Source organism: Haliaeetus albicilla, chromosome 2 (assembly GCF_947461875.1).
Source record: "Haliaeetus albicilla chromosome 2, bHalAlb1.1, whole genome shotgun sequence".
NCBI classification, from domain to species: Eukaryota; Metazoa; Chordata; class Aves; order Accipitriformes; family Accipitridae; genus Haliaeetus; species Haliaeetus albicilla.
The window spans coordinates 60073086-60088285 of record NC_091484.1 but is presented as its reverse complement, the minus strand read 5'-3'; the positions used below and the strand labels follow the sequence as shown (position 1 = coordinate 60088285).

The window sequence follows — 15200 nt, the reverse complement described above, 5'->3', positions numbered from 1 at the left end:
TCACTTGGACCACTGTAGGCATGCTGAAAAAAGCATCTATTTGCAAGTGTTGCTGATTTGCCTTGCTCAGCTAAATACCCACTTTTCAATCATCTAGGCTAGATAAACAGCCCTGAAATGCACCAGATGAGGTAAGTATAATAGCTTAAAATCTTGGGATGCCACTTATAACTTGCCAACACACACCAGTTGGGAATCAGTGCTGGACCCCTTCTAGAGGTCCACCACATACTACAGTCTCCATGCTTGTGGCAACAGTTCTTTAGGTAGAGGTCTTTGTCCTTCTGTGCTCTGTAGTCTTTGGTTTACACTGTCCTAGTCAGTGACATAGCAGGGTGGGTGTATTTTGCTTTGCTGGACTTTACCATTGCATCATTACCCACTCAGAAAAAGGAAAGAATACTGATGAGTAACATTTCACTGCTTTCTCACAAACAATCATGGGTGAAGTAGATTTTTCTCTCCCACTGGTTTGTATAGAGCAAAAGAACCTGCTTTTCATTACAGTAGCGCTAGAAAAAAGTTGTGGATGATAAGGGAAGAGCTCTGTGCTGTGGAAATGAAGACTGTAATTCAGACGCTATTTTTCCCCCCTTGTGGAGAAAAGTAATAAAAGTTAATAAAAGGATCCTGAAATAATGATAAATATTGGAATGCTTTCATACTGCCACAACACTTAATTTAGATACAACTGCAGGTATTCCTATTGATTTTACTATTCCATTTTTAGTGTTGATATTTTGGTTAATAAAAGTTTTCCCTTCATGAATAAGGTGGGAGATTTCATTGTAGCATTGAGACTGAGAGTAACATCCAAACGATTTTTGCCTGCGTGCTGAGGAGAAGGCTCTGAATGTAATTTTAATAATCTGGAACTTCCAGGAATGAAGCCTCCAACTCAAAGATTTCATATTAGCTGTTTGGGGAAGCTGTATGCCTCTATTTCTGATGAGCTCCAGAGCTCTTTCACCCATAAGCCATCAGGTTGCATCTAAGCTAAGAGAGAATTAAGTCAGCCTTTTTTTCCATATAAGTAACATTCACTGCCTTCTATCTGAGATTAATTTAGCTGGGTCTCCATCCCAGTTCCTACTACAGACTTGCTACTCCACTACACTCTGTAGCCTTTGCAGAACAGAGATTGCTCACCTATGTCTTGGGCCTAATTCAACTCAGATGTGATCTTAGATGGATCTGCAAATGACAGTTCCTGCAGAAAACATTGAGTTACCATGTATTCCAGTTTCCTTTAACAACATACTCGGATGCCTAGCATTCAGAGTTCCTTGAATAAAAGCCATTGCTCACCGCCAGTCAGACCGTCCAACAGAAAGTGTAAAGTAATCTGTACAGCACAGAGGTAGCAGATGATGAGACTCATTGCATCTGCACTGCAGGGTGCGTATGCACCTATTTCTGTCTGGGAGATCTTAGACTGAGGCCAAATTGGTCTTCAGGTATTTGTGCAAAATGATCATGCTATTGTCAGTGATGAAGAGTGAGAAGACATATCTTAAATTCCAGACCAAAACTAACCTGGTTAGCAACAACAGTAAAAAAAATCTGATTCAAGATTTTTGAGAACTACAAATCGCTAGCACTGGCCCTGAAATGGACCAGCCTGCAGATTGCAGGAAAGAAATGGAGCTGGTCAGCAGTTTGTCTATTTGCTACTGCACTGTGACAGACAAAGCAGACAATAAGCATTTACAAGACTGCCTGCAAATCTGCTTTCCTGTTGCTTGCAGCACAGCCAGCATCTCAACGTTACGAGTTTCATTGCGTAGCAGATGTTTATGTCTAGATGAGGCAGAAGCTCTACAACTTCCGTCATGTAATATTTAAAGCCTGATTAGGTATTTCTCATTTAATCACATATATTATTAATTTCAACGAAATTACTGTTTCTCCCCACGCCTTTAAACAGCCAGTGCATAAAAGTTGGGTTGCTAAGGCAGAATTATAGCCAAGTGTTCCAGTTTAGCTGACTGCATTCTGATTACTTAATAATGCCCAAGTATGTGCAGAATTTGTCCTTGCTGTGCGCCACACAGAGTGCTGCGCTACTGAAAAACACCCAACCAAACCCTCAGGAAAGGCTGCGCTGCACTGGCTTAAGTGCTTTCCTCAGCGTGGTTTATATTCCAGGTAGCGAAGCAAGTCCACAGCCAAGGAAAAATGCATGACTTCTTGGTGTACCGTGCCCACAGCACTAATGAGCAAGTCAAAAACGAATGGCAACAGCCTGCTCTGAGGAGCTGAATTCACCATTCTGGCTGAGAATCGACTGCCCCGCGGGACCGCTGGTGTGCCCCGGAGAGGCTCAGCCTCGGAGAGGCTGCAGCACCGAGTAGGATGCGGGATGCGAAGCTGGAGGAACGCACAGACGTTCCTCACCCCGCTCACGGGCACCGCGGGGCTGCGCGTCGAGCCTGCGTGAGGCTGAGGCCCCGCACCGCCGGCCCCCCCCAGCCCCGCACGGCGCTGCCGCCCCGCCCCGCCCGGCAGGTGCCCGCCGGCGCACGGCCAGGCCTCGGGCCTAACTTCGGGGAACGGCCGAGCTCCCCCGCGGCCCCGGCAGCGCCGCGGTTCTCCCGCTCGCTCTCTCCCTCCCGCCGGGGCAAGGGGCCGACGCCGCCTCAGCGAGCCTCGGGCAGGTGCGCCCGGGAGGCGGCCGCAGCCCGGCGGCGCCCCCTCCTCCTCTCCCCCCCCACCCGCCCCGCCGCGCCTGAGGGCGGCGGCGCGGAGCCCGCCATCTCGCCCCCCTCGGGGCGGCTGCGGCGCGGGGCTCCCCCTCCCCTTGCTCCCTCCCCTTGCTGCGGGCCGCGCCGCGCCGCGCCGGTGGGCTTGGCTTGGCTTGCGGCTGCAGCGCGGGGCTCGGCGTGAGTCACCCAGCCCGCGGCGCGGGGAGCCGAGCGCGCAGGCACACGGAGGAGGCGGCGGGGGCGGGCGGCGGCGAGCGGGCGGGGGCGACAGGCACCGGCTCCCCGCCCGCCCACTCACCCATGCTGCCGAGCCGCAGTCAGCTGGAGCGCCGCTTCCTCCCCAGCCGCCGCCGATGACCTCCTCGCCCGCCGGCAGCCGCTGAGGACCCTCGGCGTCCGCGCCAGGGCAGGGGATGGTAGATCGGCCGCCCGGAGCCCCGTCCAGCCCAGCCCGCCGCACAGCAGCCTCGGCCGCCGCCGCCGCCCGCGGGAGCCGCCGCCCGAGAGGAGACGCAAAATGAACCCCCAGTGCGCCCGCTGTGGCAAAGTGGTCTATCCCACCGAGAAAGTCAACTGCCTGGACAAGGTGCTGGGGCGCTGGGCGGGCGGGGACGGCGCCTCCCGGGCGTGCCCGCCCTGCGCTCCGCTCCGCTCCCCTCGGCTCCGGCGGGCTGGGCCGGGCCGGGCCGGGCCGCTGGGGGAGCGGGGCGAGCCGGCAGGTGGCAAAGGCAGCGCCTCAGGGGCTGCCGCCGCGCCGGCATCCGCGCCGCCACCGCCGGGCGACAACCGCCGTGTCACCGCGCTGGCGCAGGGCGGCGGGCGAGCGGGGGCCGCGGCGGGCGAGCGGGGGCCGCGGCGGGTTAGCGGGGGCTGCGGCGGGCCGGAGAGCCCCTGCGCTGCCCGCACGGGGAGCGACGGCGCCTGGGGCCGGCGGCGGGTCCCCGCGGCCCCCCCCGCCCCGGCTCCCCGAGGGATGAAGTTGTAGGCGGCCCCCGGCCGGCTGGAGTTGTCGGTGCCTCTCCGAGCTGGGGCGGCTTCGGCTGCCCCTTATGCCATGGCCGCCTCGGCGGGGATGGTGGCCGGGGCAGCCGGGGTGGCGACAGCCCCGTCCCTCGGGGGTGTCCCCCGCTGGTGCCGGGTGTCGCTGAGCGCGGTCGCTCCGTAAATAACAGCAATAAGGCTGTGAGAGATGCGCCAAATTAACGTCCCCGGAAAGGCAAGGCGGTAGGAGATACTGGAGGAAAATACCGTATTATGTGCTAAATTTAGTGTCTGTTCAGCGTACCAAAAAGCCAGCCGTCACGTTAGTTAGTGATTTTATTCGCATGGTATTGCATTCTAAGCGAGCGGTGTCGTTTTTTTTTTTCTTTAATGAGGCAAAATGTCAAACTCCTGCTTCAGTTATCTTTAAAATAATCCTGGCAAGGTCAGTGCGTGGAGGTCTTGGCATTCACCTTAGCAGAGAATTTACATTTCTGAGAGCGTTTCAGAGCACCTTTGGTTTCGCATGAAAGTAATTCTTTTGATGTAGTTTACAGAGATCTATAACGCGTGGCCAAAATATTGACGTGTAATTGTGTTCTTACATTTACTGTGCCCTAACATGGCTTTCAAAACATCAGTATCTTAAGTAATTCTACTTCATGTTTCTTTACAGTACTGGCATAAAGGATGCTTCCACTGCGAAGTTTGCAAAATGGCTCTGAACATGAATAACTACAAAGGATATGAAAAGAAACCTTATTGCAATGCGTGAGTATTGTAAACGTCAAGTCTTGCAGAAATGCACATGAAAAGAAAACCTGGCTGTGGATATTGTCAAATAGGTATTGTCGTGCTGTAAAAACTTAATCTAGAATTGTAGCAGTGCAGTCTAGAGCCGTTTAGTATCTTTTTCAGATGGCGTATTTCACTTGCATTGAAGGGATAGAAGGTGAAAATATTTGATTATGATGTGTTTAGGCAGTGTTTTAATATCAGATCTCAGGATACAGGTCCTTTCCTCCCAGAAGGTGTTGGATCTGGTGCTGACTTCTGTTACATTCATTATTGGCCTGCTGGATTACAGTTGTCCATTATGCAGCACTCTGTTCAGTCTTTTGGAACTGGTCAGCATTTTGTAATAAGAAAACAAAGTGCTTCTCGGTTGTGTAGTTTACCAGAGACAATATCCCATTAGAGATCATGACAACCTATTTTTAAAACTGTTGTGGTGTTCACATATCTTGGATTACTAAGCTAGATATTTACAAAATCACTGCTTCAAATGCTTCATGCTATTTTGTATTTTGCTTCTCTCAGATTTTGGTAAAGAAAATAGGTTAATTTTGGTTGTAGAGCATAATCGTGTTGCATTCCACTTTTAGATTTTGTTGTGTGGATTTTGAAGAGTGCTTTGATGTTTGGCTTGCAAATAACTGCAGAAGAGCATTTTGAAACGTGTAGAAAAAAGGTGCTTATTGTTCTTTGTACCACGGTCCTAAGATTTGCTAAGTGCGTTGCAGTATGTTTTAATCTTTAGAAGCAGTTATAATATGCTTTGTTAGAAGGATATCTCTAAATAATTTTGAATCAAATTTGATCTTATATGTTACTCATACATTGTTATTATTTTCACCTTTACCTACTTAAAACATGTTTTAAGAGACAGTATTTTGAAACTGTAGGCATGTTGTAATGTTTTCAGAAATACTCTCCTATACTCACAATATTTGTTTCATGTTGAGGTAGACAGTCTATGGCTGGCCATCACAGAATAGTTCAACAGCATATGCTCATTTCTTCCAGGCTAAAATCGAAGCCAGTCAGTGCCTATCTGTCTAAAATACGAGTTTTGTTATAAAAACTGCTGTGCTGCCAAAACTTGAAACACCTGTTTCAATGTGCACAGTTGTACTTAGATTGCTTTAGGAACATATGGAGTTGCACACATACATTTCTAGCCTTCCTTGAAGTGCTTTACAGTGTATGGTGGCGACACTAGACCTCTTGTAATAAAGTGTGGTCGGTTGCCAGTCTTAGAGAGAGCTCTGTAGGAAGGGAGATTCGTGCTTCAACAGGTGGCAGACTACAAGTTGGGAGACTGCTGCCTAGGGGTTATTGGTCCTAGATGGGACTCTGCTTGTGGTACTATTTGAGTTGAAGTATAAGTACAGGCTTACATCCTTTACAGTGATTAAAACTCTGATAATACTTTGGTGCCTTTTACCTAAAGTTTTGTGGTTAAATTTCAGTGATGATACTTTGGTTGCTTGATGTTTCCTATGTAATCAGATACTTACTTGTTCTTAATAACACTGTTTACAAAGTCTCCTTTGTGATATACATTAGTGTTTCCATGCTGTGCATATTTAACTTCTGTTGTAGGACAGTTTTTTCATCTATGTAGTTACGCTACATGGTGTTTTCTTCTATTTACGGATGAGGGGGAGTAAGGATGATGGATATGTTATGTACCATTCAGGTGCTATTCTTCTTGGTAGTTTCTTTAATGAGCTTTGTAATAATGATCCTTGAAAAAATAATCTCTCTCTTTGACATGTCCCTCAAACATGATGTGTGAAACAGGAAGAAACAATATAAACCCTTGAAAGAATGGGCTTCTTCTGTTAAAGAAGAACAATATGTATTTTGTTCTTAAGTTTTGGTAAATGTAAGTTTGGTGTGGTGGTTTGTTTTTTTTTTTTTTTAAAGAGAAACTTTAATCAAATAATCTAAATAATTTCAAGTGTTCTATGGAACCATGAAGGGAAAACCAAGGTGTGCTTTGTGGTCTCAACAAACTTAAATATCCTTCAAAGGAGGGATAAGGTGTTTGTTTATGCAAAACTGGGTTATGAAAATACAGTTTCTTTAAATTACCATATTTTGACGTGGCACTCTTGCATCTCAGAAGGTTACTTATTTGCAAAGCAGACGCTGTTACAGTATTTCAAATTATGATGTGTCTTATCCAGTGTGCATTAGTAAGAGGCAAATCCATTTTTATGTTAAATACTGCTTGATCAGAAAATCTGCGAAGAAAAGAATGCAAATTTACTCATACAAACACCTACAAGTACTTGACAAAGAATAGTTATTGTTAGACTGTTTATTGAGGCCATCCATCAATGAGAGTGTAATTTGTAGATAAAAGTGAAGAAGTATGCACTAATTTGAATGGGAGAGCAATACCATGAAATCGTTTAATAGGTTTGGAAGCTGTAGTTAGCTTTTTGTAAGGACAAGTAAAAAAGCATGTATCTTCAGTAATTTCTGTATCTGTTTGTTAGTTCACAGGTTAGATAATGCACTTGAGTATATTTTCACCTTTGGAGTTAAAATATTCCACCCTTTTTTTTCAGTTGCTGAAATTAATCATTTTTCTGCATTACTGGCAAAGATCAGAAGTTACTTTAACTGTAAAACATAATTGTTTTTCTGTTAATATAAGAAAAAGATACTGATTTGTGAATGTTCAAACTATACGTTTGGTGGAGGAGAGTAAAGTCAGATGGATTAACAGGAACTAGTGAACCAGGAAGGAATATATTGTGAAATACTTTAATTCATTGACTATTGGAAAAGAGCAGAAATATTTGTAAATGCAGGATTCCACCTTTTTTTAAGGGCAAATTTTTTGGGGGCAGCTTGCCACATTTCCAGCTAAATGGTTGCATACGTTCCTTGTGATGAGGATAGCAAAAGTAATGACTGGGCTACCGACGTAGTAGAACTGGTACAGGTCAAGGAGCTGAGTTGCCTAGTATTGCACTTCTGATACTGATTTTGTAAGCGGTAGATTTATGCAAGATTTTGCAACTGGGTTAGAGGGGAAAACTTTGTCTAGATGTGCTTGTGTATAATACAGCTTTGAAAAGAATGATCTTTGTATCATAGAGTTTCCATGAAGTTCCTTGATCTGTCTCCTTTAAACCTTTCAGTCCTCTTACTTGTAGAGAAGAGATTATGCAACTTCGTTCTCTCTCTTTTTTTGTTATTTACATAATTTGTGAACCGTTTGTCAGTATAGTTTATCTCTGCTTGTTTGTGTAGTGCTTAGAATATTATGCTTTTATCTCAGCTGGGACCTCCGAGTAGTACAGTACTCTCATGATTTACGGTGTTGTGTTTGTCACTTCCCTTGCATTCATGTTTCATCTGAAAGGCCTCATACACAGCATTTTGAAGCTTGTAGATACTTAGCACGTGGACACTGCTAGGTTTGCCTGAACAAATTTAGTCTTACCTTTTATTTGCTGTCTGACTTTAGATATGCCATGTTGCCAGAGAGCTGCTTGATTTGTGAAATAATGTTGATGAGACTAGGGACTCAAACTTGTGGTCCAGTTTGCAGTTCAGGCAGGTGCTATGCATTGCCTGAAGCAGGTGAATGAGCCATTCTTTGTCTCTGAATATGCATGTAAGTAGTAAAAGAAAGGTTAAGATAATTAAAATGGCTTGGGTAATCCGATGATTTGTTAAATCAAGGTGGCTTTCATGCAAATCCGAACCCCTATTCCACTTTAATATCTGCAAATAGACATTATTAAATACTTGCTTAATATGTATGGCAATGATAAGAAGAAAAGTTGTTGTTATTATTATTTGCAAACTCAGAGCTGATTCTTCCCAGCTGCAAATAACCAAGATGATGCAAGGAAATGAATGGCATTTTGGCAACTAACCATCTGTGTACTAGTTCTCAAGCTTGCTAAATGATTGAATCATGTAGGATGATTATATGGTAACTTATTCTTACGAATATTCATATAAATACTTTTTTGACAGATTCACTAGACCAAAACACAAGGCTAGTTTTTATGCAAAATGTAGAAGCTGAAATGCATATTTTTGGAATGTTCTCGCCGCATTAGCTATACCTGCTGATGCAAACAGACTTCCTGCATGTGTGAACACATCTGACAGAGATGTATTTTTTAATTTCTGCAAAACCTAATAGCTTAAGCTTCTGCAGACCTGATATACCCTCTTGCCAAAGGCAAACAACCTCACTGCTGGAATAAATTCTTCTGAAATATTTAGTATCTAAAATTTGGTAATGGCCTGCACACAGGGTTGCTTCATTCAAGTTTTTATTTATGACAGTCACCATATGGAATGATTACATAACTTTAAAATTTAAATCTACTGTCATCAGTGTGGATTATTGACATGAAGAAAAACTCATCTTCACTATATTTTTTCTAGATTTAATTTCTTTTTAACTCATGCCAGTAGGAAATAGATATGCAAATACATTTGAAATATTGTGATGTTGTTAGAAGAATTGTACTACAGTTTCAATCTGCAAGTGCAGTCAAACTTTACATTTTAAGATACTATAGGGGCGGGATAAAAAATGTCAAAGTTATTTTACACCAGCTTGGAAATGGTAAGAACATGGTACAACTTCCTGGACAGTCAGATGGGCTGGAAAGTGGAAGCAGTTGCTTGTAATCAGTGGATGAATATGACCATTAAATGGAATCCATTGTCCTGAAAGATGCACTTGTGTATAGAAGTTTGGTTTTAGCTGTGAAACATGAGTGGGTTTTCTTTCTACCAGTCAGAAAACTTCTAGAAGGTGACTAGGAGTGTGATGATATTATTGTTACTAAAAATAGCTAGCGTTATCTTACTTTTCAGTATTGATTTCAGAAGGTGATCATTTCTCAGTTTAAATATGGCAGGAAGAAAGAAAATGAGTAGGTAAGGAGCAGCAAGAATAATCCTTCTGATACGATGGGGCCACTTCTGCGAGTTGCAGTAAAAAGAGCACACAGAGTAAATGGATTTTTGTTTTCTAATTCTCCATCTTCAACTGTTACTGAACAACAACTTATTTAGTGTAAAAGGATAACACTGAGTTTGGGTTGAGGAGCAAGATTGTTTTATGGCGTTAGCTTACAGCTGGTTATGTGTTTTTTTTTTTTTTTTTCTCTTTCCTCGTTTTGGCCTTTTCAGCTGTTTCTGATAATTGGATTTGATCAAAAGTAAGCTATTATACAGGTCAAGCCCAAATGGTCATTTTTATAAAAAGAAACAACCCAGAAACTCCCATGCAAACGTTCCTAGAAGGCAAGGATTTGCACTTTATCGCTTTATTAACTTTGTGTATTGAAGATTTTCCTCTTAGGAAGCAATACAAAATGAGTAATGCAAATAACAGAACCACTAGAAAAACAGCTGGTAAGGGTCTTAAGTAAGAGCCAAATACACCTATGTCATCTAAATCCATAATTTCTTGTTCAGCGTCCCTTAAGTATGGACTCCAGTATTTGAAAACACTTACCATGTCCTTCCTCAGCATTCTTTTCTTTAAGCTCTAACTCATTCCTTGTAGTTAGTATTTTCTGGTAATTCTTGTTTCTCTACCTTCAGTTATCTCCAAAGGGTCCGTATATATATATCTGTGTGTGTGTGTATGTGTGTGTATATATATTTTCTTTGAATTGCAGTGCCCAGTGGAGCATTACCAGAGCTGATAGAACAGCAAGTGTGCCTATGCAACTCATATAATTTTTCTTCTAAGTCCCAGTACAGTCTTTGCCATTTTTTTTAATTGTTGCAAAACCCAAACTATTGTTAAGTCATATTCAGGTTGTTGTGGGCTACAGTTTTATCTTTCTATGCAGAATTGCAACCTCAGCAGTTATTATCCATTATCTGAGCAGTTAATTGTTCTTGGCCAAGCACAGAATCTTCCACTTGGTTCTCATTGAACTAAATCTCCATTTTTCCCCAGGCTGTTTCTTCAATTTGTCAAGTTCATTTTATATTCTAATTTTGTTCCCTAATGTGCTTACAGCCCCCTCTTATCAACCTATCAACCCTCCCACCAGAGAGCCTGTAAGCACATTGCAAATTTAATAAGTGTAATCTTCATTTCATCACCCAGGTCGCTAGCTGAAGGCCTGGAAGGGTATTGGGAGCAGTACGTACTTTCGTGGTCTGATGCAGCCTTCCCTTCTGTAGTGGGTAATGATGGATGAGTGAAGTACTTTATCTTCTCTACCTATTCATGGAGTGCTAGATCAAGCGTTAAGTTCTGCATAAAAAAAAAAAAAATTGTGAAAGAGCGTAGTCATTGTGGATATTTATGCAAGCTCTGCTTAAATATGAGGGACAGCTACAAGTACTCTTGTAGAGGAAACATACATTCCTGCTGCTCAGTGCTGTGGTATCTTACTTGGTTAATTGAGTATAGAGTCCAAATTAGTATTGATGGTATCCAGTAATGAAAAGGAAAGTAGGACAAGAAGCTGAGCCTATTTGCTAGAACAATTGAAGGATCTTCTTAGGCAAAATATATTTGAGTCTCTGAAAGGGGTTTGATGCATATCTTTAAACTTTTTGAAGAAGGCACATGAGAACACTTTGGCAGAGTTGCTGAATACTGTGTGTGAGGTGGGCGGTGGTTAGTTGCAAAGGAATTACTGAAGAATAATCATCACTGACACTCAGATCTTGGGAAGAGTTGGGCTGTGTTTTGATTGCTGTGACTATGTCTGAGTAATGGCATGCAAAAACATTTCTCAGGCTCCATTTCAACATGTTCAGTTGGCCGTGTCCTGATTCCATGTTTGATCAAGATGTGCATATGACACCTTACATGCATGTGCTGGTGGGTGTGCAGGGAGAGGACCTGTGTGCCCCAAGAGGTCACTTGGTTTGCATTGTTGCAAGCTGTGGAGAGCACCATGGAGTGCTACAGTTTAGCTGCAGCCAGCCCCCTTACTTGCTGGTGCAAATGGAGTAGAAAAACTGCCCTGAGGGAGATGAGTTGTTACCTTTTTTCTCTCAGAGCAGGTGAATTCTTAGACTACATTGAGCCAGTACTGTCATGTCTAGTACCTGATGTGAGTATAGCATCTGTGTTTGGAATTCATGTGTTTTAATATTCTGCCCATTGATGTAATTGCTCCAAAGGGACAATTACAATTTAGTGTTACTTAGGATGTTGCTGGGGCAGATAAATAGAAAATATGTAAAAGAATATTATACATTTTTTTATGCAAGACTGCACTAAACATGACGTTCAAAGCTATTTGAAAGAAGTGCTTATAGAAATCCTTGCTGTGTGGAATCCTGATGCAGTTTATGTCTTGGCTCAAGTAAATATGTGTTTTTAATTTGTATGATCACTGGTCATCATAGACTGCAGATGATTTTTCCAAAGAAGAGCATGTGCATCTCCTCAGCACCTGTAGTCATAGAATATATTGAACATATATTCTTAGGGGACTGTAGTTACTGAGGCACAATTTCAGTAAGTGGGATTTTCTTTGCTTGCTAGTGTCTTAGCCACTGTTGATGCTCAACATAATCTTGATTCTTCTTAATAGCTATTACTTTCTGTACTCATTCCTAAAGATTAATGAAGTTTGTTTCATTATATTTACTAAAATATTTAGGCAACAGAACAAGAACATAGGTAAAATTTTGTGATTCCAAATAATTTACTTATTTGCATTGCATAGTTTGAGCTTTGGAAGAGGTAATAACCAGTTGTAGCAAGCCTGTGAAATCTTGATTGTATGTTTTGTTAACAGCTTTGTGATTTAACTGTTTGGGGTTTTAAATGTTCTAAGCCATAGAATTTCCTATCATATTTGCTGAAGAACTTAGCCAAGTGAAAATACTTTTCTTTTTTTGAGTTTTAAGTTCTGTGTAGCTCTGCTAATGTTGATGGTCACAAGTAAACCTGCTGCCCTGATATACTCTATATACTTTATAAAGCTTGAAGAAAAATAAGTGTATGTTCCAATCTTTCATGCCACTTTGAATTTTCAGAGTCAGTGATGTCAATAGAGAATGACAACGTCATGTCAGTCAGCTCACTGTCAAGAAGCATGTTTTGCTGTTTACATATAATGTCAGTGGAAGCTTACCGTAATTATCCAGACAACGTACAATCTTGGCTGAGTGGTCAGTTAATGTTATTTTCATAATTTTGAATATTGTGGGGTGCTAACAGAAACCTTGCTAAATTAGAGATTGTAGAAGTTATACTGAGGGCAGAGTTTGGCTGTGTGATGTTGAGGTTCCTTGAAAAAGAGACAGTATGCAGGACTTGCAAGGGAAAAGTTTGCTGTAAGAAGAGGTGGGTGAATGATACCAACCAGTTCATGCTGCCCCTAGCTATGTCATCTCATACAGCAACTTTTTGAAAAATCAAAAAACCCCAGTTAATTCTCCTTCTTGATTTGCAGATCAGTCCATTTCTGCTCTCTGTGCCTCCCTCCATCTTAGAATCATAGAACCATTTAGGTTGGAAAAGACCTTCAAGATCATCGAGTCCAACCGTCATCCATGCCCACTAAACCATGTTATGGAGTACCCAGTCTACACGCTTTTTGAATACCTCCAGGGATGGTGACTCAACCACTTCCCTTGGCAGCCTATTCCAATGTCTGACAACCCTCTCAGTAAAGAAATTTTTCCTAATATCTAACCTAAATCTCCCTTGCTGCAACTTGAGGCCATTTCCTCTCGTCCTGTCTCCAGCCACCTGACAGAAGGGACCAGCACCCACCTCACTACAACCCCCCTTCAAGTAGTTGTAGAGAGCTATAAGGTCCCCTCTCAGCCTCCTCTTCTCCAGACTAAACAGCCCCAGCTCCCTCAGCTGCTCCTCATAAGACTTGTGCTCCAGGCCCCTCACCAGCTTGGTTGCCCTTCTCTGAACACGCTCCAGCAACTCAGTGTCTTTCCTGTAGTGAGGGGCCCAAAACTGAACACAGTACTCGAGGTGCGGCCTCACCAGTGCCGAGTACAGGGGAACACTCACCTCCCTGCTCCTGCTGGCCACACCATTTCTGATACAGGCCAGGATGCCATTGGCCTTCTTGACCACCTGGGCACACTGCTGGCTCATATTCAGCTGGCTGTCAACCGGCACTGCAGGTCTTTCTCTGCTGGGCAGCTTTCCAGCCACTCATCCCCAAGCCTGTAGCGCTGCACGGGGTTGCTGTGACCGAAGTGCAGGACCTGGCACTTGGCCTTGTTGAACTTCATACGACTGGCCTCAGCCCATCGGTCCAGCCTGTCCAGATCTCTCTGTAGAGCCTTCCTACCCTCAAGCAGATCGACCCTCCCTCCCAACTTGGTGTTGTCTGCAAACTTGCTGAGGGTGCACTCGATCCCCTCATCCAAATCATTGATAAAGATATTAAACAGAACGGGGCCCAACACTGAGCCCTGGGGTTCACCACTTGTGACCTGCCGCCAACTGGATTTCACCCCATTCACCACAACCCTCTGGGCTCATCCATCCAGCCAGTTTTTCACCCAGCGAAGAGTACACTTGTCCGAGCCATGAGATGCCAGCTTCTCAAGGAGTATGCTGTGAGGGATGGTGTCAAAGGCCTTGCTGAAGTCAAGGTAGACAACATCCACAGCCTTTCCCTCATCCACGAGGCGGGTCACCCGGTCATAGGAGATCAGGTTGGTCAAGCAGGACCTGCCTTTCATAAACCCATGCTGACCAGGCCCAATCCCCTGCTTGTCCTGGACTTGCCATGTGAGTGCTCTCAAGACAAACTGTTCCATAATCTTCCCCGGTTCCGAGGTCAGGCTGACAGGCCCGTAGTTCCCTGAATCCTCCCTCCGACCCTTCTTGTAAATAGGAGTCACACTGGCAAGCCTCCAGTCCTCTGGGACCTCCCCCGTTGACCAGGATCGCCGATAGATGATGGAGAGTGGCTTGGCAAGGACCTCCGTCAGTTCCCTCAGTACTCTTGGTTGGATCCCATTGGGTCCCATAGATTTGTGAGTGTCCAGATGGTGTAGTAGGTCACTAACTATTTCCTCCTGGATTAAGGGGGGTATATTCTGCTCTTCATCCTCACTTTCCAGCTCAGGGGGTGGAGTACCCTGAGGATAACCGGTCTCCCTATTAAAGACTGAGGCAAAGAAGGCATTAAGTACCTTGGCCTTTTCCTCATCTCTGGTGGCTATGTTCCCTTCTGTATCCATTAAAGGATAGATATTCTTCTTGGGATTCTTTTTACTGTTAACATATTTGTAAAAACATTTTTTGTTGTCCCTTACAATAGTGGCCAGATTTAGTTCTAGCTGAGCTTTTGCCTTTCTAATTTTCTCTCTGTATGATCTAACAAGATCCCTGTACTCCTCCCAAGTTGCCCGCCCTTTCTTCCAGAGATGATAAACTCTCCTTTTTTTCTTGACTCCTAGCAAAAGCTCCCTGTTCAGCCAGGCCGGTTGTTTTCCTCGGCAGTTCGACTTGCGGCACAAATCTTCTGATGTTGGAGTTGATGTTGCATCAGTTGGCCGAGCTATTTTCCTTTGCTTTTCATTCGTGTTGCCTGTGTAACTTATTTGTACCAGGAGGAGTCTGGATGATGAGTAGTGCAGAATTTTGTCTCTCCTATTTCCTCCTCTAAATCTTCCTGTTCTCGGTTGCCGTGGAATTGTGTATGGTGATCCCATAACATCTTAATATGAGGGGGGCACAAAAACTTGTGATCAGTGTCATGCTTGAGAGAAGACTAC

The 15200-nt window shown here is 43.9% G+C and overlaps 1 protein-coding gene across 2 annotated transcripts in view; it reads left to right on the top strand.

Moving 5' to 3' along the window:
* Positions 1 to 2881: 2881 nt before the first annotated feature.
* NEBL (nebulette) overlaps positions 2882 to 15200 on the top strand; it is a 273670-nt gene continuing 261351 nt past the window's right edge. Inside the window, exons 1-2 of one of the 2 annotated variants that reach the window (XM_069776653.1) lie at positions 2882 to 3291; positions 4363 to 4457. In XM_069776653.1, the coding sequence (XP_069632754.1) occupies positions 3223 to 3291; positions 4363 to 4457 (164 nt within the window). In that variant the 5' untranslated portion in view covers positions 2882 to 3222. The remainder of the gene's footprint in view (positions 3292 to 4362; positions 4458 to 15200) is intronic. The other variant, XM_069776663.1, reaches the window with a different exon arrangement.